General features: G+C 55.9%; 1 protein-coding gene across 3 annotated transcripts in view; it reads right to left on the bottom strand.

The window, feature by feature from the left end:
* The window catches only part of KCNQ1 (potassium voltage-gated channel subfamily Q member 1), a 348,947-nt gene that overhangs the window by 229,119 nt on the left and 96,847 nt on the right, over positions 1–22,981 (bottom strand). For 2 of the 3 annotated variants that reach the window (XM_060019498.1, XM_060019497.1), the window contains 3 exons: positions 16,993–17,103; positions 13,550–13,672; positions 12,458–12,602 (listed from right to left, as the gene is read on the bottom strand). In XM_060019498.1, coding sequence (XP_059875481.1) covers positions 12,458–12,602; positions 13,550–13,672; positions 16,993–17,103 — 379 coding nt within the window. Of the gene's footprint in view, positions 1–12,457; positions 12,603–13,549; positions 13,673–15,906; positions 16,003–16,992; positions 17,104–22,981 lie in introns of all 3 variants that reach the window. The other variant, XM_060019495.1, reaches the window with a different exon arrangement.

Below are 22,981 nucleotides of genomic sequence, written 5' to 3' on the forward strand. Positions count from 1 at the left end.
ATGGATTGTTCACTTCTGGAAATTTCCATTTAATATTTTTGGACCATGGTTGACCACAGGTAACTGCAACTGTGGAAAGGGAAACCACAGATGATGGGGGACTACTGTACTTGTACGTAGGGAAGTCGGGCTCAAGGGAGGTTTTTAGAAAATGGGCCAAAGCCCGATGCAGAATGGATTCTCAGCAACAGAGAGCACTGTGGCATGTGCATAGCACGGGGAATGAAGGAGAGATGTACGTTTTAGAACGAATTGTTCCGGCGTCTTCGGGGGGAGTCTTATATGATATGATCCCATATGTTTGGAAATCAATGATAAACCCCTATAGTATCATGTATACTGAGTTCATCATATATTATGAGCACGGGGAAAAACACGAGAATAAATCTTAGATCATTAACATAAGGACAGCACAAAAACATACACATTATACACACGTGTAGAGTTACAGGTGTGTGATAAAGTAATAAAAGTGAGAAAGCTTAAAAGAAAGACCAGCCCTGAGATCTGTGGCACAGGGAGCCAGGTGGAATGCGGGCTATTTGGCAGGGGAGGGTAAGGGAGGGTCAGAGCAGAACCCAGAGACACCAGAGTGCTGGCTACATACAGGCCCTGGGTGGGCACCTGCATATCTTAGCTCACTCGTTCAACACAACAATCCTGGGAGCAGCCCTGTTAGGATCCTGATTTCATGGATGCAGAAACTGAGGCAAAGAGAAGGCAGTAGTTTGCCCAGGGTCACACGGAAGAAAATGGCAGAGCTGGGCTTTGGCCCCAGGAAGGTTGACTATTGGGCTGTGCTCGAAACCAGTCCATAAATTTGCCACTTGACTTTTTAAAACATATGTGTAAAGGAAGGATTTAATTTTCCCATTTCAGAATTTGGCAGATGTGTTTGGTTAAAAAAATAATAAGAATAAAGAAGGCTGGAACATATCTGAATGATGCAGTGAGTAAGTATATATGTATGTATACACATACATACGTATGTACGCATAATCCGTCTCTACATAAAATTTATCTGTTGTATAAAAAAAGTTCACGTCCTACAAATAAAATATATAATTTCTTATATATTTAAGAAAATATATCTTCTTAACTTAGGTTCATGGAACATTTACAAAAGCAGTAATTTTAGTTTTGTACTTGGACACAAAGAAAATCTTCATTAAAAAAGTAGAGATTTCACAGGCCACATCCTCTCACTGTAAGCCTGTTAAATTGGAAATAAATCCCAGTGATAAAAAATACACTGCTTAAAAACTAAGAAAACATTTCTTAAAAGAACTCTAAAGAGTAAATCAAAACACAAAATAAAAACTACCAATAAAGCAATGAAAAGGAACATATTTCATAGTAAGATCTATGTGTCATAGCTAACGCTGCAATCAGAGGAAAATTTATAACCTTTAAAATGCCTTTTAGAAAAAAGACTTTAAATAATCGTACTGTTACTCTTAATTAAATTACAAATTAATGAAGTTAACCAGGAAGAGGGAATTATAGACATAAAAGCCCAAATTGGTGAAATAGAAAACAAAAATAGCAAAAAGGTGGTTTTCTGATAAGATAATAAAAGTGTAATAAATAAAATAGATAACTCTCTCATGAACTTGATTAAGGAAAAAGAGCAAAACTATAAAAGCTCAGGCAAGGAAAAAAAAAAGAGATGAGAGATACAGAAGACAGAAAATCACTAAAAGAGGAAATTAGTTGCTACCAAGTGGCAACATAAATGAAACTCTTGAGGAGTTAAATAGCAATGAATAAATTACCCCAAAAGCTGCAGTAAATTTATTTAAAGTAAATTACCATAAAACAGACTAAGAGGAGATTAAAGATCTCCTTTAAAACATGTCCCAGGCCCAGACGGTTTTACAACTTAGTTCTAATATTTAACCTTTAAAGAGAAGATAATTCCAATGTTCTTCAAACCGTTCCAGGACACAGAGAAAGGCAGACAGAGTTCCCTTTTGTAGAACATTTGTATTCGCACACACCTGATGGCAGATTTCCTGCTCTTTTGAACCTGAGGCCCTGTTATTTCTAGGATCAGATATCAGGGATGTCTTTCATCAACACTGAGAATACAGTTTCACCGTATTAATGGCTATTTAATGGATACATGATACTTCCTTTAAGCCGACCTCTACTGATGGATACGTTGGTGGTTTGCTGTCTTTTGCTATTTAACAATTGCAGAAATCAGTATCCTGATAATGGATCATTTTGCAAATGTGCACCGTCAGTGTAGAATAAATTTCTGTAAGGGTTTGAAGGGCATATGCAACTTCCATTTCATTGAAATTATCTTATTTGTCTCCATAGAAGTTGTACCAACTTAATCTTCCAACATCAATGACTGTGGTGGAGGGTTTCCCTGTACATTCACCTATCAAACTCTTTAATATTCAATAATCAGATAGGTTTAAAAATCTCATGGCTTTAATTTGCATTTCTTGTATCATAATCGAGGTTCTCAGCATCTTTTCATCCTTAAGAATCACTGGTATTTCCTTTTCTGAGAACTGTCTTTGTACCTTTTATTCTTTTGTCTTCATGATTTACAAGAGCTTCTTAATATATTGATGAAATTAGCCCTATGTCTATGATATGAGTGCTAACTATTTTCCCCAGGATATAATTTTTAAAAATTATTTTTCGTATTTTTTGCTATGCAAAATATTTTTATTTTCTATATTTTTTTCATTTAGGCATAACTGATGTATAATAAACTGCATGTTTAATGTATACAATTTAGTGACTTTTTCCCCACAATTTAGTAACTTCTGACATACAATTAAACCATTGCCACAATGTGTTGAACATATCCACCACCCCCCAAAGTTTCCTTGAGCCCTTCTGTACTCCTCCTCCCAACACGGTCCCCGTCCCCCCACCCCCCTCCCAAGGTAACAACTGAGTTTTTGGTCACTCTAGATTCGTCTGGATTTTCTAGAGTTTTATATAAACAGAATAATACAGTATGTGCTCTTTTCGGGTCTGGCTTCTTTCACTCATTGTCATTATTCTGAGGTTTATTTAGGCTAGTACTTTTCATTTTTGAGTAGTATTCCAACGTACGGATACGCTACAACTTAAAAAAAATTGCCCAAACGTTATGGGTATTTGGGTTGTTTCCAGCTTTCATAAAACTGCTATGAATATTCCATGGACAAGTGTCAGTATATGCATCTGCTCTTATTTCTCCTGGACAAACACCTAGGAATAGAATGTCTGGATAATATGGTGGGTACATATTTCACATTTTGGGGAGCGGCCAAACTGTTTTCCAAAGCAGCTGCACCATTTTGCATCCCCACTAGGAGAGTATGAGTTCCACTTTCTTTACCAGCACCTGGTACGGCCAGTCTTCTTAATTTTAGCCAATATAATGATGTACAGTAGCACCACATTGTGGTTTTAATTTGCCTTTCCCAAATAACTAATGATGTTGAGTACGTTTTTATGTGCTTGCCCATATATCTTCTTAGATGAAGTCTCTGTTCAAAGCTGTTGCCCATTTTTATCTGTTGTCTTACTATTCAGTCGTAAGTGTCCCTCATGTATTTTGGATACGAGTCCTTTATCAGATGTATGATTTGAAAATATTTCCTTCCAATCTCCGGTTTGTCTGTTCATTCTCTTAGTGTCCTTCAAAGTGAAGCCTGTAATTTTGTTAAGTTCAGTTAATTTGTTCTAATTATGGCTTTTGCTTTTGGTGTCATGTCTGAGAAATCTTTAACTCAAAGTCACACAGATTTTTTTCCTATGTTTTCTTCTGTATTTGTTGGCTTTAAATTTAGGCCTCTGGTAAATTTTGAGTTAGTTTTTCTATCTGATGCAAGATGTAGATCCAGGTTCATTTTCTGGCATATGGATACCCAGTTGTTCCAGTGCTGTCTGTTGAAAAGACTACCCTTTCTCTACCAAACTGCCTTTGTACCTTGATCAAAATTCAGTTGTCCATAGATGTGTAGGCCTCTATGGACTCTCTAGTCCGTTCTGTTGATCTGTTTGCTCACCTTGATGCTACTACCACACTGTTGGTGTAGTCCTCCCACTTTGTTCATTTTCAAAGTTGTTTTGGGGTTCTAGGTCATGTGCATTTCCATATGAATTTCAGAATCAGTTTGTTAATTTCTACAAAATGCCTGCTGGGATTTTCCCTGATATTACACTGGGTGCAGAAATCAATATTGAATCTTGTGGTTCATGAACATGGTATACCTCTCCATTTATTTAGATATTCTCTCAGTTCTTTCAGCAACATTTTGTAATTTCCAGTGTACAGCTCTCACATCTTCGGTCAGATTAGTCTCTAAGTATTTCATATGGTTCATGTTACTGTAAGTGGTATTTTAAAATTTCAATTTCAGATTATTTCCCGCTAGAACATAGAACTGGAATTGATTTTTCCATGTTGATCTTGCATCTGCCACCTTGCTAAATTCACATATTAGTTCTTGTAGTCATCTTATACATTCACCAGGTTTTCTACACATATAACTATGTCATCTGCAAATAAAAACAGTTTTATTTCTTCTTTTCCAACCTGGGTGTCTAAAATTTCTTTCTCTTGCCTTCTTGTTGTGTTCCTGACCTTAGGGGGAAAGCAGTCAGTCTTTCTTCATTAAGAAGTTATAGCTGGGACTTCCCTGGTGGCGCAGTGGTTAAGGCGCCGTGCTCCCAATGCAGGGGGCCCAGGTTTGATTCCTGGTCAGGGAACTAGATCCCACACGCGTGCCGCAACTAAGAGTTCACATGCCACAACTGAGGAGCCCGCCTGCCGCAACTAAGACCCGGCACAACCAAATAAATAAATAAATAAATATTTTTTAAAAAATAAGCTATAGATGTAGTTTTTTCATTAGAGCTTTATCAGGTTGAGGAAGCTCCTTTCTGTTTTCTACTTGCTTTTGTAATACTTGGCTGTTGGATTTTGTCAAGTTCTTTTTCTGCGTCTATTGAGAAAATCGTATGGTTTTTCATTTGTTAATATGGTTAACTGACTGATTTTCTAAAATGTCAAACTAACTCTGCATTCTCGAACCCCAGTTGGTCATGATGTATAATCTTCTAATATATTACTGGATTTGATTTGCTAAAATTTTGCAAAAAAAATTTTGCATCTATGTTCACGAGGGATACTTAACTATAGTTTTTTTTCTTACAATGTCTTTAGCTATAGCTTTCTTTTCTTACAATGTCTTTGGCTGGTTTTCAGATCAGGGCAATGCTGGCCTCATAATGAGCTTGGAACTATTCCCCCCTTTTCAATTTTCCAGAAAATGTTGTCTAGAATTGATTTTATCTTTCTTAAATGCTTGGCAGGATTCACCAGTAAAGCCATGTGGTCCTGGAGAATGTCTGGGGGAATGTTTTGAACGATAACTTTGATTTTATCAGCAGAGAGAGGACTATTCAGGTTATCTATTTCTCGAGTAGTTTACATCTTTCAAGACATTTGCCCATTTCACCTAAGTTGCTGAATTTAAAGACTTGTAGAGCGTATTCCCTTATGACCCTTTTTGTATCTGTAGAATCGGTACTGCCATATCGCTCATTTCCGATACTGATACTTTGTGTCTTCTCTCTTTTTCTCCTGATATTTCTGGGTAAAGGTTTATCAACTGTATTGATCTTCTTCAAACAAATCGGCTTTTGGTTTCATTATTTTTTCTCTTGTCTTTGAGCGTTCCATTTCATTTGTTTCCCCTCTGAGCTTTATTATTTTCTTGTTTCTACTACTTTGGGGTTTAGCTTGTTACTCTTGCTCTAGTTTCTTACGGTAGAAGCTGAGGCCGACTGGAGCCAATTCTCTTCTAGCGCACGTGCTGGTGCTCTGTGCTGCTTCCTGGGTGCTGCCCTTAGCAGAGCCCACACGTTTTGATATGCTGTGTTTTCATTTTCATTGAGTTCAACATCTTTTCTAGTTTTCATTTGGATTTCTTCTCTGACCCTGTCCTACTGGAAGCATGTTATTTAGTTTCCAAATATTTGAGGATTTCCCAGAGATCTTTTTCTTATTGATTTTCAATTTAATTCCGTTGTGGGGTCAGAGGACAGACTTTATATATCACTTGAATCATTTTAAATGTACTGGGATTTGTTTTATGGTCCAGAACCTGCTTCTATCTTGGTAAATGTTCTGCATACACTTGGAAACAGTATGTTCTCTGCTATTGTTGGGAGGAGTGTTCTGTAAGTGTTCATCAGGTCAACTGGGTTGAAAGTACTGGTCAGAGTTATATCCTTACTGCTCTGCTCTCTACTTGTTCTATCAACTTTTGAGATAGGTGTATTAAAATCCCCAATTCTCATCCTGGATCTGTTTCTTTCTCCTTTTACATATTATTCATTATTTTTTCCCTTCCGGCTACTGGGTTTGAAGTCATATTTAGATATACCAACTTACGAATCAACAGTCATTTAAATACTTTATATATTATAGGATCCGATACGGAGTACTTCTGTTATTATTTTTCTAAATATTCTCTAGTTTGGGATTTTGTTGTGTCTTTGACAGAGTTTAAAAGCCAGGAACACCACCAATCAAAACAGTAAAACGCTGGATCCAATCCCCACAAAATCAGAAACACATCAGGGAATCCTTGCCCATCGTATTTCCAAATTAGCCTGCAGCCCCCTCCCCTAAGGCAGCACACCAGGAGCACAAGATCACTGGTGTAAACGTTTGACTGGACACAGCAAAAAATCAATTGTACACTCGTATCACAGTAAGTGATAAAAGCAGGAACAATACGGATAGTGTAGGTGGAACCAACCCAGGTGTGTCTATTCTTTAAAACTAAGGAGACAGGACTTCTGTCAAAAGCCTAACCGTTGCTACTCTGGGCAGTGAGACAACAGGGGATGATTTTTCTTCATTATTCTCGTGTGTATGTTTCATAGGCTCTATAATGAGCATATGCCATGTTTTTAAGCAGAAATAAAATCTCTTGAAATTTGGGAGTGGCCATCTTTTGGTCATGAAGAGATGGGCCGTGATGGGGTGACCTTCGGGCAAAGGGGTCCAGGTGGAAAAGCCTGGCTGTGGGTGCAGGCGGGGGGTGCAGAGCTGGGACGATGAGTGAGGGCCAGGCTACCACGAGACCCAGAGGTATCCAGACGGCAGCCCCGAGGGGACAGGGAATCCTGGGGGGGTGGCATAAGCAGGCACGTTTGTTCACCTGCTCACTGGCTGTACAGAGCAGATGGGAGGGGGGAAGACAGTGAGGGAGATACAGAGAGACCATCCTCAGTGAAGCCCTGGGGCAGCTTGGAGGGGACGGGAGTGAGCAGCCTGGGGGAGAGCCCGTGAGAAGGTTCTGGTCTGCGAGTTCAGAACATGCCCACAGAGCTCGTCGGGCCTCGTCTCCTGCCCCGCCAGACCCCCACACCCACTGGAGGAGTCGCAGGCCCCAGCCTGCAAGACCTTGCGGGGACCACCTCCTCGGGACCCCGAGGCTGCATGAGTGATGTGCGGTGACCAGGATGGTCACCAGAAGTTATGACCACAAGTCCTCCCCAGAGCCAGGGGGATCGTCACACCCCAAGACCAGAACAGAGGGGCAGATGTCAGGAGGGCGCCTGGGACCCTATTCTTGTCCTGAGCAAGGCAACTCTGACCCAGGTGAGACCGAGGCGGACACAGACCAGGATGTCACAGAAGGAGAACCTCGCCCTCAGGGCTACACCAGTCCACGGACCACATGCTTCAAGGTAACCTAGGGGCTTGTTACCGACACACATTCCTGAGCCTCCCTACAGCCACTGTGACTCAAAATCTTGAGGGGTAGGTCTCTGAGTCTGTTAAAAGTTCTCCGGGTGATTCGAGAGGCACCCAGGGAAGTTCCAACCTGAAGCACCACTGCCCAGCCCCAGCCAGCGGGGGCTCCCAGCCTTCCTCGCCGGGAAGAGCTCTGTCTGTCACCAAGAGGAGGACTTCCATTTCTGCCAATAAGTGGGCCTGATGCCATGAAAAGCCTCTCTCTGCAAGTTCCGGAACAGAGCCAACCTCCCGCAGGCTCTGCTGAGCTCACCTGACAGGGAAGGGGGTGTCCCCATGGCCAACAGGGGAGCAGGTGCGCCCTGGCTCTGACCCGCTGGCCTCTAGGGGTTGCCCACCTGAGGAGCCCCAGTGTGGGCCTTACTGCCCCCCGAGGGGAAGAGGCCACCCCTGGAAGCAGCAGGAAGCAAGAACTGGCAGCTGAGGCTCCACATCGAAAAGCTGAACCAAGAACCAAGAACCAAAGGGTGACGCAGACCAAACTCCACCCCAAAGCCAGACAAAAGCCAGCCAAGCCCTCGCGTCGGCCAGCGGGGGAAGGACGCTCCCCTGCCGCGGCCTGCGCTCCTGGAGCGTAAGTGGTGGTGTGCTTAGGCTCGCCCTTACGGGACACTGGCTCTGTGCTTACGTGACACGGGTTGTCTAGAAAACCCCACACCTCTAAACCAACCCCACGCGTGTCCTGGCGTGGTTCGCGGGATCACCTCTCCAGAGCCCCCGGGAACCCATGGGAACCTCCACAATCACAGCCTACGCCGGGACCCACGAAGAAGCAAGCGTCAGAGAGTCCACCGCGAACAGAATCGGACTCTCCAAGAGGCGCAGGTGAGGGAGGGACAGGAGGGGTACGAGGAGATGAGCACGTTCGAGGGGCTGAAGAATCCAAAGCTCTGTCGTCCAACGGGAGGAAAATACAAGACGCTAAGACCAAGCAGGTGAGCCCCTCACATGAGGACATTTGGAAATGGAAAACCAGGTGGCAACTGAAATACACACCTCGCCGGCTGGCACCCGGGAAGAGTTAGGAAACCACGAAGAAGCTGTGCTGGGGATGCAGCACAGGAAGACCGAGACGGCGGGTTTGAGAGACGCCGAGGAGGATGGACCTGGAGGGGCAAGTGGAAGTTTCCAGGCGAGGTCAGAGCAGTTAGGGGAGGTACTGTTCTAGGACACGGTGGGGCTGATTTTCCACTTGACGCAGGACACAGACCCTCATTCAGGAATCACGACACCTTGTAGGCAGGACAAGTAAAAATAATCCACCAGCTTGACTGACTACAGTGAAACGATGGAACACCAAAGTCAAAGAGAAGGTATTCAAGGCCACCAGACGGGAGGAAGGGTCACCTACAAAGGACTGTCAGTTAGCTCAACAGGGCACACCAGCCGGGAGACGGTGGTGGATCTCCAGCCTGCTCAGACAGAATACAGACCTCTAATAACCTATAACGGAAAAGAATCTGAAAAAGAATAAATATATATATGTGTATGTATATATATATATATATATGTGTGCGTGTGTGTGTGTGTAACTGAATCACTTTGCCGTACACCTGAAACACTGTAAATCAACTATACTTCAATTAAAACAAATTTTTTCTATTAAAATAAATACAGATCTCAGCCTGTGATGTTCTACACAACTAAACCATTGTCCAAGAGCAAAGGCAAAATACAAAAATTTCAGACGAGCAGAAACTGAGCAGGCCGTCGACAGACCATCCCGGAAGAGAGCACAGGCTTCAGGAGGAAGGAAACTAAACCCAGACTGAGAGACAGAAAACTCGCAAATCTGTCGGCAAACACACTCCTGTAGCGTCAGGACAAGCAGCTAACGCAGAGGACTGTTTACAAAGGCAAAAGCCAAACACGGGGCAGCAGGGCCCGTGAAACGGGAGGGTGATGGGGGGGAGGGGGTGCGGGAGGCAAGGAGCAGCTGCTGACCGATGGGACGGGCAGGCCGTCAGGACAGAATCGACTTGCACGGCCTCCACACGCAGAAGGCAAGAGGATCGGAATCCCGCCACCCCCGGCGAAGCCCATCAGACGTGAACAGGAGCCACAAACCCCCAGAGCAGGCAGGGCCTCCACGCCTCCGACGTGGACGTGGTCCCTCCACAGAGCGGGGCACGTGGGCTTCAGGCCCATCATTCTCCGAAATTCTCTGTCTGAAGTCTCTGTGATGAGAGCGCTCTTTTCACCTGGTGTCCTCACCCCGCCCCCACCCCACCCCCCACAGCTCCACCGTCACCCCGGGAGCCCCTGAGGTCACAGGTCCCACCTCCAGCTGGCTCCTGGCTCCCCCTACCCGCACCCCAACACCATGGCTGCAGGCCCTGGGCTGGCCCGCCACCGAGTCTCGCCTGTGGGCCCTGATCAAGTCCTGCCCGCTGCCCCGTGCGTGCCACCCCAAGGAACCACGCAGGGCACAGGGCTAACCCATGGCCACTCCTGCTCCGTGGCCTCCACAACCTGCCCCGTCCAATGCCTGCTGGGTCCGGGTCACGACTCATGCCCGAGGCCGCCAGACTGGTGAAGAAGCCCCGCAGGCATCTGTGTGAGGTGGGTGAGGTCAGCACCCGCCCAACGCAGACACCGCGTGCCACGCCCAGGTCACCTGGCAGACACGCAGAGGTGTGGCTGGCCCCCGAACACCTCTGTCCAAGATACTCCTGCCATTCGCTGGCTTTTCCTCGCCCTCCCAGCCAGTTCCACTCAGCCCTGATGTCACCTCCTCCTAGAAGCCTTCCCGGACCTGCCGGGCTCAAGCCAGGTACTCAGCCCTCAGAGGCCCACACACTCTGCCCTCTTGCTGTCGCCTTTCTTCCTCCCTGGATGTCAAGGAGCGCGAACAGTCCCTGGAGAGTCAGGATGGCGCGAGCAACCGAGTGACCGGAACCTGCAGGGGGGTGGGCGCCGTGCAGGAGGGACCCGGGCCGCACCGGCCACCTGTCACCGCTCACAAGATCTTCCCTGAAGACGGGCATCCACCCGGAAATCAGAGCGGCTCAGACAAGGCCCTAGAACCCACGAACGAGGGGGAGCAGGTCTGCCTGGGACACGGGGCCTGAGGGTCGCAGGACAGGAGCCCAGAGAAGCTGCGAGCCTGAGACACAGAGAGATATCACTGAGGTGGGGGAGAGGTGTGCGGGCGGGCACTGCCGTGGGCAGGGGATACCCTGGGCTGGTAGGTGCCGTGGGCAGGGGGGCAGGCGGGCGCACGGGCAGGTACCGCGTGCTGGGACAGAGGTGATTTTGTCCCGCACGCCCCATCCTTGAGGTTCAGGTTCAAGGCCTGGGACTGGCGTGGCGGTGGAATTCAGCACGGCTGTTTGCGCCCCAGCGCGTGGGAGCTGGGCCTGCAGGCCTTTCCCAGTGATGGCATCTGGCCCCGGGATTAGCGCCCCTTCGCCCACACCAGGGCTCTTGAGAGCCTCTGGGTGAGGAGGGTTCAGGAGTGTCAGGTAACCCACGGGACCCAGGCCGACAGCTCAGGCTCCAGAAATCCGGTGGCTCTGGGCTGGGCTGACTTATCGCGTTGGCAGGAAAGAAAAAACTCCTCCGTGCGGGAGCATTCCACAAAAGGCGCCCGACTTCCCGGCACTTGTACCTCATTAACATTCCGCAGACATCGCTGAGGACTTAATAACGCCAAGCAGGCTGAATGGACGCATCGTCTCGGGCTGCTCCGCATTCAGCCACCAGCGAGCGACGCTCCTCCCCGCGCCCGACCTGCGCTTTAGCATTTGCAGAAAGCCCCCATCTGCATCGCGACAATGGTCCTGCCCCAAATCCGGAGCCGTTGTCACAATTGTCCTTTGTACCCACTCCAGCGGGCAGGCAGGCAACGCGACCCAGGGGCCCGTCGGCGAGGCGGCCGGGCCAGAATCCCGACGGTGTGTGAGGAGGCCCTGGGCAGCCCAGCGCCCAGCAGGGTGGGCGCCCAGGCTCGGTCTTGCACGCCCAGCTCCCAGAGAGGACGTCCACAGGCAGCCTTGGGAGCAGGGAGAGGCCGTGGCTCCTTTCCAGAACACTTTCTGCCCTTCTGCCAGCAGTGACCAGATGCGGGAGGGTACATCACGGGTTGGCCGCCCACAAAGCCAGCACCAGGCGGACGGGGTGCCAGCCGCCCATGAGCACGACGTGAACTCACCACCCTCTGCCATGCTGAGACAGTGACACCACCCTTGCAACCACCAGTAAGCTGAAACGTTCTGGCGGACGCGGGAACACTCTGGGGGTCCCGGGAAGAGGTCCAGGAGGGGAGGGATGGACACAGAAGTGACAGGGAACAAGGGCGCAGAGTGTCGAGGGGGGCAGAGCCGCAGGCACACACGGTGCTGGCTCAGGACCCCCAGCCCCACTCCACCTGGAATGGGGGCCAACGTGTACTACGGGCCACCTCCTCTCTGCCAGACCTGGGGCGCCAGCCACACAGCACGAGCGAGGCAGGGCCTGGCTCCCAGAAGCCCAGAACAGAAGAGAACGTCCGCGGGTGATAGCGGGCCAGCGGGGGCAGACATGACAATACCAGCTGTCCACAGGACAGGAGCAAGTGCTAGGGGGAGAAGGGGGCGTCCGGACACCCCAGAGGCCCCAGCAGCCCTGGGTCAGAGCTGGGCGTGGCCCTGTCCCCACCCCTCACCCTGTGTGAAGGTTTCTCACCAGAACTGTCGTAGCCGTCCACCGAGAAGTGTTCAGGCCTCCGCTCCTCCGAAGTGGGGTCGCAAGTGATGTGCGGGACCGTCAGCATCCTCTCTCCCGGGCTCACCCCGTTATCCTTGTCCAGTTTGAACTTTTTTTTCTTTACCTAAAAAAACCAGACAATAAAACTGTCAGTTCCTGGGTGTCGTCTGCCAGGCCGTCTGCTGGCCCCAGACCACCTCTGGGGCACCTGCCAGGGCCCAGGCCAGCGCCCTCCCACACAGGCAGAGGGGGCTGCAGCGTGTGATGCTGCCAGAGGGGCTCTGCCCAGCGGCTGCCCTGGGAGCTCACAGCCTGGGGGCAGGCAGACAGGAAACTAGCCAGCAGATAAACACACAGGAATACCCCAGGGCAGGTGGTAACGAGGGCTGTGACCAGCGGGGAGTTAGAGCGGGGCAGGGCGGGCAGACAGACTGAGGCCAGCCGAGGCTTCCCTGAGGAGGCGGCCTGGAGGGAGCAGGCCATGCTGGGATCTGGGAGAACCTTCTGGCAGAGGAAAGAGCAGGTGCAAAGGCTCCAGAGGCAGCCAGAACCTGGGAGCCTGCGTCTCTCCACGGATGGCGCGCGCGTGGGCGCGGGCCAGGAAGGAGAGCTCTGTCGGGGCGGGCCACACCCTTCGTGCACGAGACTCTTGCCTCAAGTCTGCCCGAGCTCCCCTATCCTATGACCACAAGACCCTCTTCCCTGAGCCAGGATGCCACCTCCAGCCCCTGTGGCCCACCAGGTCCAGCATGGAAAGCCCAACACCAAGGCCCTCTCAAGAGCCTTCTCCCAGCAGCTGGCCAGAATCCAGCCCGTCCTGTTCCCGGGGTACTTCCTCGGGACCTCCCACAGCCCTGGCCACGGAGCAGCCAGTCCTACAAGCCCCCAAGCCTGGGGACACCGGGATGGCAGGAGCCCAGCACGGGGTGTACTCCCCCAGTGCCCACAGTGCCGTGGGCCACGCCGGGCTGAAGCACCAGAGTCAAATCCTGGCCGTGGGCTGCGGCCGCATGGCCTCCCCGCCCGTGTGTGAGTGCCCCATCCTGGCGGCAGCGGGGGGGGGCTGGTTACCATGGCAGACTTCTTGGGCTTGGGGCTGGGGGAGAGCAGAGCATGGCTGCGGGGCGGCTTCCGGACGTAGATCTTCCAGGTGGAGGAGTTGGGGTTCTCGGCCGCGTAGCACCGCCACGCCGTCTGAAACCAGCAGAAGGGAGTGGTTGTCACCGCGGAGCCCCCGACGGGGACTCCCAGGGAGCTGCGGCCCGCCACTCCTGCCTGGGCCCCCTTCTGGCAAGACCACGGGGCTTCCTGGCCACCAGCCCCTTCCCCAGGCTCAGGGCCTGCCCCCACCCCCAACAGCCTGTTCCCTTCTGCAGCCCACAGCCTCATGGACGGTCGCACGCGGTTCAGCCACCACAGGGGCCTGTGAGCCCCAGTCCGTCTGCGCCCACCTCCACCTGCCGGTTCCCCCGCAGGGCCCCCGCCCTCCGTCCTGGTCGCCGGCCTCTCCTCGGGGACGCCGCAGGGGAGAGGTCACTGGGGGCGTGGAGGGGCAGGGCCCCCAGGGCCAGCAGGAGGCGGGGCTGAGTGTCCAGGAGGCAGAGCCCCCAGGAACCCACAGTTTCCGGGGCCTCCAGATGGCCTGGGGGTGAAGGTCTTAGGCCTTCACTCTAGAGATGCCCACGGCAACTACCACCAGGGTGTGGCCTGGAGGAGGAGACCCAAGGGGAGGCCACGTCTGGTGGTGGGGCTGGAGGGGGCGCCAGGAGCCTCGTAGGAGGATGCACCCTGAGGGCCTCGGCACTGCCGGCCACGGGCGCTGGAGAGAGAGATGCCGGGCGGGGGCCGGGGAGGGCTCCTGGGACAGTGATGCCACCTCTGCGATGGGAACCCAGCGGACATGCCGCCCCCGGCCCCCCCGCCCCCCTCAGCCCAGCCCCGCCCTCCAGGCCCCGCCCCCGGCCCCCCCGCCCCCCCTCAGCCCAGCCCCGCCCTCCAGGCCCCGCTCCAGGCCTCTCCCGCCTCCTGGGAGGCTCGTGTGAGGCCGCACACACGCCCCACGGGAAGTCAGTGCGCCCCCTCCGCGGGCAGGCCATCTGCAGCCTGATTTACGGTCTCCCCGAGAGGAGGCTGTGGCGCCGTAAAGCCAGGCCTGAGCGGGGGCCGGGCCCCCAGCTTTACGGCTGCTGCCTTCACTTCCTTCCGGGGCAGGATTAGCGTCCGGCCCCAGACGGTGGTTCCGGACAGGCTTACGAGGAACAGGATAGAGGCCCCGGCTGGGCTGCAGTCGCCGGCGTGACCCCAGACGGTCTCCGGGGGCCGTTCAGCTCTGGGTGCCCAGAGGGGTCCAGGCTGTGCAGGGCCGCACGCCCACGCCGGCACGCGGTGACAGCCCTGCCCCGGGCCCCTGCCCGGCCACCCCTCCCGTAGCCCCGCGCCCACTCCGCCTTGTCCTCAGCCCCGGGCGGCCGCCGTCCGACACCCTTGGAACACGAGCCTCCAGAGGTCCCTGTGCCCGGGCCTTGCTTGGCACTGAGAGGGCCGCCCAGTCCTCCAGGCTGTTCCAGGAGCCTGGGGTCTCAGAGCCCAGCGTCCAGGGGCTCGGGGCCGCCTGCCTGCTTGCCCGCCTCTGGAACCTTCCTCTCCCACTGCTCTCGGGCTGGGAGCCTCTGGGACAGCCTCATCACAGAAACCTGACGGGACAGCCTCATCACAGAAACCTGCAGCCCCTGCCCCGCCCTCAAGGCCCGGCACCGTGAGCCCCGGGCCCTGTAGGGGCAGCAGCCGGGCCTTCAGAAAGTGAAGCTGGCCCGTCAGTCCAGAGCGCAGCCCGTGCCGTTGGGTCACCGGTCCTCACCTCCTATCGGCCGGGAGGACTGAGCCCCGTGGGTGCTGGGAATGGCCCACAAGCATCAGTACTGCACAAGCAGGCCCTGACCCCTGACCCTGGGGGGGGAACGGCCACCTGCGGACCCCTTACTCTTCGCTCCAAGTCCTCCCTTGCAGAGTCGGGGGCTGGCCACAGAGGAGGGAGAAGACAGGCACCAGGCGGCCGCTGCAGCTGGAGGCCAAGGGCCCACCGGACTGACCAAATCCGGGACAGGCCAGGCCACCTTCTAGTCCCCCGGCCTGGCCCACAGGATGGAGGAAGGTGGGCTCCCAGGCTCCTGTGCCCCCACCCCATCGGCACCCGACGGTTCCCAGGACAGGAGTTCCAACAGGTGGGCGTGTCTGTGGCACGGATCGCGGCCCTTCCGTGTTCAGGAGGGTCCACAGGAGAGGGTCTCGGCGGCCCCGGGGGCCGGGTCAGCTCAGGGCTGAGAGCCGTTCCCAGACCAGACACGGCTCGTACTTGCCCGGGCAACACAGGGCCGGGCACACTGACCACCACACGACGGCGACAAGGCCGCGGCGGTGGCTGCCATCACCTGGATGAGCGAGGCTGCCGCCGGGATCTGCCGGTTGAAGTGCTTCTGCCTCTGCTTCTGCTGGACCTTCAGGGCAAAACCGGAGCCCAGAATCCCCTGCAAGGAACAGAAACCAGGGCTCACATCCTGCAGACGGCGGCGTGGAGAGACGGGCTGGGCACCGGTGGCCTGCTTGGCGCTGCGGGCCCCGTGGAGGAGGTCGGCGCCTCCGGCCCAGCCCGTGGGCAGCCCCACCCAAGCAGGACCCACTGCTGCCCCCACCCCCCCAGGACTGCTAACGGGATGGAAAGGGCCGGCTCACCAGGGGGAGCTCCCTGTCCGCAGAGGGGATCAAGCCACACACACACACACATACGCTCTATGTGTACACGCATACACACGTTACACCACAGCCTGTGACACACACGTGCACGGACAGACACACCCGCAACACACACGTGCCGTGCATGAAGGACGACCACACACAGAGAACATACGTGTGGCACACATGCACCAGCGCATACAGTGCATGCGGTATGTATACCTATGTGACACGTGCATAGACAATACGCACGCACACAGATGCACACGGAGCACGTGTGCATGATACACACGGTACGTACACACAGACAGACTGCGTGATGTGTAACACGGGCACATGCAGTGCACACACACACGGTATGGCCACACACCTACCAGGCGCCTACATACAGAGTGAACTAGAAGACTCTACGGTCTCCAGGAAGAACAGGGCTCAAAGCCACCCAGGCCACAGTGCAGGACCCTCCCTCCCTCACGGCTGGCCCCTCTGCGGGTCTGTGGCAGCCACCACGGGCACCTCACCGCTAGCCTCAGCGGCCGAACGAGCCGGCCTGCACCCCGCTATTTGCCACGAGAGGCCTGGCGATCGCCGCGGCCCACACTTGCAAAGGACCCGCCGGGGGCCGGGAACAGGAAGGCGGCGGCCTCCAGAGGCTCTGAGGCGGGCGAGCTGGGGCCTGAATGCACCCCCTGAGGGTGGTCTGCTCACAGGGCCCCCCCTGCCAGCCCCAGAGCCCGGAGGAGGCTGAGGAACTGTGGAGAGGCCCCCCAACACAGAGCACCTACCGCCGGAAGCGCAAAGAAGGAGATGGCGAAGACGGAGAAGCAGGAGGCGATGGTCTTCCCGACCCACGTCTGGGGCACCTTGTCCCCATAGCCGATGGTGGTGACCGTCACCTGCAAGGACGAGGGACAGCGGTCGGCACGCAAGCCCCAGAACCTCAGGGCGGGCGTCCGTCCGTCCAGCCTGAGCCCCGCGCTCCATCCGAGACCTGTCACCGCGCAACAGAGGCCAGCGAGAGAGCCCAGCACCGAGCGGCCGGGCGGCTGAGAGCACGGTGCTCGAGCCCGCAGGGTCTGGGTCCCCCAGGCTAACGCCGCAGAGGAAGCGAGCCCCAGCGTACACACGGGCGCTCGGCGCCGACGGGGGTAGCCTCCCCGCCCCACCCCTGCTCCGTCCCCAGGAGGCCTGCCAACCGGGCCACCGATGTCGCTGTGCTCCGGCCCCCAGGAAGCCGGAAGCTCCCACAGAGGCCCACCCTCCCCAGAGAGCCCGGCCACGACGACGACACGCCACTTCCTGACGCCACCCCAGGCACCAGATGCTGCGTTTGCCCTTTGCTCGGAGGGAATCAGACGCAGCTAGAGCCTCCTCCTACGTGGGGGAGCTGTCTGTCCAGGGCGTGTGCCGGGACAGTGGGACTGAGGGGCTGCTTCCACCCCACCCCCACCCTAGGCTTGCCTCTGCTGCCACCTGAGGCTTGCTCCCCGGCGGGGCCTCCGGCGTGAGCCCGCCAACGCCATCCTGCAGGGACGCAGAGCCCACCCTGGCTGTGCCGGCCACGCGGCCACACCTGTCCACGCCAGGGTCCGGGTGCGTGAGGAGCCAGCTCTGCGCCTGGCAGGGGGACCAGGGCGCCCAGAGTCCTTGCTCATCCCGTCAGCACACGCGCTCAACCCGTGGTCTCGCCAGCCCTGTGCTAGGCAGCCCGGCTTCCCCCTTCCAGGGCCCCCAGCCCAGGCCAAGTGAGGACGGCCCCTGGCAGCTCGGGAAGTTGTGCACGGAGCCTCCATGAGACCCCCCTGCCCGCTGAGACCGGCGGGGAGCGGGGCCTGGGGAGGCCCATTTCACAGATTCCACTGAACAAGGCCCAGGCGGGAGGCGGCGGCTTCTACAGCAGGGTCCTTGGGGCCCGCACACGTGTCCACGCGGACAGGGACAGGCACACAGGACGGCTCAGAAGCCCCGGGGCAGAGGCGAGATGTCCTCAGGAAGCAGGAGGGACCAAGAGCCCGGGCAGCGGGAAGGACCGCAGTGCGGGAGCCCGGGTTACACCGAAGAGCACAGCCTGGGGGCAGCACGGGCGCACGCTCCCGCCCACCCAACACCCACCATGTGACTGTTCGTGGTCCTGGCTCCCGGGACCGCCACACGGAGCACTTCCTGGCAACGTCACCGTCCCTCAGACACACGTCCACGCCCGCTTCCAATGTGCTGCCCGTGCACGCGTGCACACACACGGATGGCCCGACACGGAGACAGGGAGCCGCACACGCACGCTGAGACACGCTAAGGCAGCAACGAGGCACACGCATGTGTACGTACCACACGTGGCGCAGGGTCACATGAAGAGGGGCCGGTGCCCGCGTCAAGCCCAGCTCCCTCCAGGCCCAACGCCTCACATGCACACACAGGCAGTGCACACCTGGAGCCCGGCCCAGTACCTGCAGGGTGGAGCAGGCCAGCCTGAGGCCTTGGGCAAGGCTGAAGGCCAGCAGGCAGATAACGGGGCCGGGAGAACCTGCAGCTCCCCGCCAGCAGCCCCCAGAGGGTCTGCGCCCCTCGTGTGAGGCCTGGGCGGCAGCTGCCTCTCGGCACCTGGGTGCACGGAGCAAAGGCACATCAGGGCTGCACATGGGGTGGGGCGCCCAAGACGCCGCATCCAGTGTCTTCCGGAAAGTGGCTCTCATAGAATTATTTATTTATGTGTAAACATACAGTGGGTCTATTTTTAAATTTCTAACTTTCATCTTCTAATGCGGTATTGACAGACGTGAGTCCCGTAAACGAAAGCCTTCTGGGGTCTTCAGTCACTGATAAGGGCGTCAAGGGGTCCTGAGACTCCAAGTTCGAGAACGGCAGCCATGCAGGGAGGTGGGGGCAGGGTGACCTCTGAGATGGGCCTGAGTGTGGCCCTCACGACAGGGGGCAAATTTTAAGCAGTGCCAGAAAACTCGGGCTTCGAGACAAATAACACATAATACAACCTTCTAATTATCAAAATTAAGGAAAAAAAAAACCCACCAAGACAACTGGGAAACTGATGTAGGTGGGAGGAGGAAAGGGGCTGGCTGAGCGGTGCGGCCAGGCCAGCGGGTGGGGACACCCGAGGCCACCTCCCTTCTCGGACAAGAGCACTGGAGGCGGGACCCCATGTCCTCGCTGCCCGGCTGGGAGGTGCTGGGACTCCAATGGTGGGCAGCAGGAAGAAGCCAGGGGAGCCCCGGCCAGGTGTCCCCCACCCTGCGGCGCAGGGCACACTCCTGGCTTCTCAGACTCTGCCACAGACCTTCTTTGTCAAGTTAACGACATCCTTTCAGCTCTTTGAGGAAACAGCCCATCCCCGCAGAGCTGTTTGTTTTTCCTGAATTCACAGACACAAGCAGCTCAGGAATGGGCCGTTTTATAGCCTGCGTGCTCGGAACTCGCCCCCCATGGCAGGCGATCGGAATGCAGATCTGCACGCCCCCTGGGCACAGACTCCGGGGAGACAGCTCAGCGGGGGGGGGCTGAGCCTAGGGTGCGTCCCCCGTCCCCCGTGTCTCTCCTCCAGGGACAGGAGGCACGAGAGGACCTGCCAGTCCCCCCAGCACTTTGTGTCACGAGAAGCTGGCGCTAGTGTCATTTTATTTCCTCCTGGACGCCGGCCTCCGGGGGAAGTGGGAAGGCCAGCCCAGGAGCCCAGCTCCACAGAGGACGCGGTCAGCCTGCAGCCACACTGCAGGCCATGGCCATCTGTCCAGAGGGAACGGGCAGCCAGGAGTGGGAGTGAGGAGGCACCAACGTGGACACTAGGGGCTCGCGCCGGGGGAGGGCACCCCCGTCTGGCAAACTCGTGACCACGCTGTGAGCTCGGGTCCATCTGCCAGAGGGGGAAACTGAGGCCGGGGGGTCTCACCACTGCTAAGTGACGGAGCTGGCAACCAAACCGGCTCCTTGGCGGGACAGCTGGAGAACAAGCCCAGGGCCAGAGGCTGCCGCGCTGAGGGGTCTGGGGCTCGCCCAGCCTCGGGCCACCAACATGCCCAGAGGAGGCTGGAAGGACGGAGCCAGGGAGAGGGCACCTCGGGGGAGGAGAGGTGTGGACAGAGGGGAGGCTGGGCGGGTGGCAGGACTGCCTCAGGACAGCAAAGGGTGGGAGCAGCGGTCCCGGGCCCCAGCTCCAGCCATCGTGGGGCTGCCCCAGGAGACCCCGGCCAGGCTTGCAGGGGACACCATGAAGGGGACAGAGGCCGGCACGTGAGGGCCGAGGGGACAACCCTGCCAGGCTTGCAAATTGTGGGTAAAAACAAAAGCAAACACACCCCCCCAAACAAGCCCGCTTCCTTTCAGAAAGGAAAAACTCAATAAACGAACAGAAACCCACGCGGGCCCAGGGCTCCTCGTTGCGTGAGCGCATCTTCTCCCTATGGAAACCTCGGCGCCCTGGCCGCTGTACTCTCGGGGAAAGGGTGCGGACCGTGGGGACGGGGTCAAGACCTTTCTCCCTCCTCGGGAGGGGCCCTCAGGAGCTTCACACAGTGCCTGGTGGGACGCTGTGGACACCCCGGGCCCTGCCCGGGCCGCGCCCACCCCACAGCATGGCCAGGCTCGTGGCCCCTCACGCAGGAGACTCTGCCTCGAGGGCTCCGCTCCGACGTGTCCTCCTCAGGGGGCCCTCACTGACTCCCAGGGAAATCACGGCATGTGGACCACGACTGACCACGACCAAGCCTCCGAGAGCGAGACCCCCAGGCGGCTGACCCCCTGCTGTGCCCCAGTGCCCAGCGCAGAGCAGGACTGCCGGGATGTGCCTGGTGCCCAGGACCAGCCCGGCCAAGAGGCCCCAGTCCTCCAAGGAATGTCTTGGAAGCAACGGAAAGAGTCGCTACCTTCCTGGGATCGTGGTCCCCTCAGGGAGCCCCACGTCGGCCCTTGGAGGTAGACCTGCCGCCTCCCATTTTACAGATGGGGAAACCAAGGCACGGAGCGGTCACATGCCCTGCCCTGGCCCCAGCGCGGCTGCACGGTGCACCCACCCCTCTGTGCCCCACTGCCGGCCTGGCGGGAAACACAGGTCCCTGGGGGCCAGGAAGAGCCAACACACGTAGGCGCGCACACGTGCACACGCGCGTGCGAAGAGGGGCCGCTCTGTGAGTTAAGGTGTTAAGAGGCCGGGAGCCGGCCGGGGCAGAGCTGGACCCTGGGCACCAGCAGGGCTAAGGGCTGTGACTGGGCCGCGGCAGCCACGAACACTCGAGTGTGAATTAGGTGGCTGGGGGGTCACTGCCTGTCGGCCAGCCTGGGGGCGCTGCCCAGAGAACCGTGGCCAGTAACAGCCCCTAAAATTCACAGCCAGCCTTTGCTGCATCCTCGTTGGGCGCCAGATACCCCGGGCTCTCTGTGTCCTCACTCACAATCCTCCCCAGCTCACGAAAACAGGCACCCAGCTTATACCCAGGGAGGCTGGGTAACCTGCCCAGGGCCACTCAGCAGGTCAGCAGCGGAACAGGATGGCTTCACACCACGCTCCCGCCCGTTTTACCCCACTACTTCCTGTGTCACTGTGTTCCTGACGCTGACCATGTTTCTCTCCCTCGAGCTGAAGCTGGAAAGTTCTTACCTGGGATGACAAGAGCTGAACACCTGCCTCACTGGGCCTGCTGAGTCCATGCAATAAAATCGCCCCAGGGGGTCCCTCAGTGGGCAGTAAGTACAGAGAGGCAGACCTGCCCTGTGGACCCCTACTCATCCTGCAAAACCCAGTCGTAAAGGCCCTTCTCTGGCTGGGCTCCCAGAGCCCACGGTCTCAGCCCCCTACACGACTGTCAACAGGTGCAGGATGGGATCGGGGCAGGTGGCAGCCCAGGGTCCTGGAGACCCTCTGTTCTTAGCTGCATAGCACCCCTGGGCTTTGCATGGAGTCCAAGCAGAGGAAAAGCCTTGAAGGGCTGGGGGCCTGGCCCACCACCCTCCGGGCCCACAGGGCTTCGGTTTCCCCAGCTCCAGATGAGGTCCTGACCCTGGTTCCACCCACTGGGCGGTGCCGACAGGCCTTGCATGTGAATATCTGGGAGGCCCTGTCCTCACCCAGACCCCCCACTCGGCCCCCAGACCCTTTTGGCCTCACTCTGCCAGGATGCAGTCCAGCCTGGAGAGCCAGAACTTTCTGGAGCCAACAGCTAAGGAGCCAGACTCTTGTTTTAAATGGTGGCTGAATGCAGGGGCGGCTTCTAGCCTTTCCACTCTAAATTCTAAATTTAGATGCAGGGGGTAAACAGAGCCCGGCAGCCTCCTGATTTGAGAGACCCCCGGGCACTAAACAGAGGAGCCCGTGTTTGCAAAAACTGCTCTCCCCCCGACTCAAACTTTAACACAAACAAATGCATTTTGTTCCAAGGGCAAAGAAAAAAGTCTTCAATCCTCCCCAACACCTCGGCAGCCAGGCACGGGGCGTCACACTCCGGGTGAGGGGGCAGCTCTCACGCCCAAGTCAGGCGTCCCCACCTGGGCTAGCGGGAGCGGAGGGGACCCTCAGCCTGGAAACTGAGGCTCGGGGAGGGGAGAGACATTCTTGTGATGTCCACCTGGGACGGCGCCGGCCTGGGCTGAAGGGTGTCCACCCAAATCCATGCCCACCCAGGCCCGCAGAACACAAGCCTATTTGAAAAAAGGGTCTTTGTTGATGCAACTGGATAATGATCTGGAGAGGAGATGGTCCTGGGCTCCCTGGGTGGGCCTGGCACCCACTGACCAGTGTCCTGATAAGAGACGGAAGGTGCAGCCACAAACCCA

This window comes from Delphinus delphis, chromosome 8, assembly GCF_949987515.2.
Source record: "Delphinus delphis chromosome 8, mDelDel1.2, whole genome shotgun sequence".
NCBI classification, from domain to species: Eukaryota; Metazoa; Chordata; class Mammalia; order Artiodactyla; family Delphinidae; genus Delphinus; species Delphinus delphis.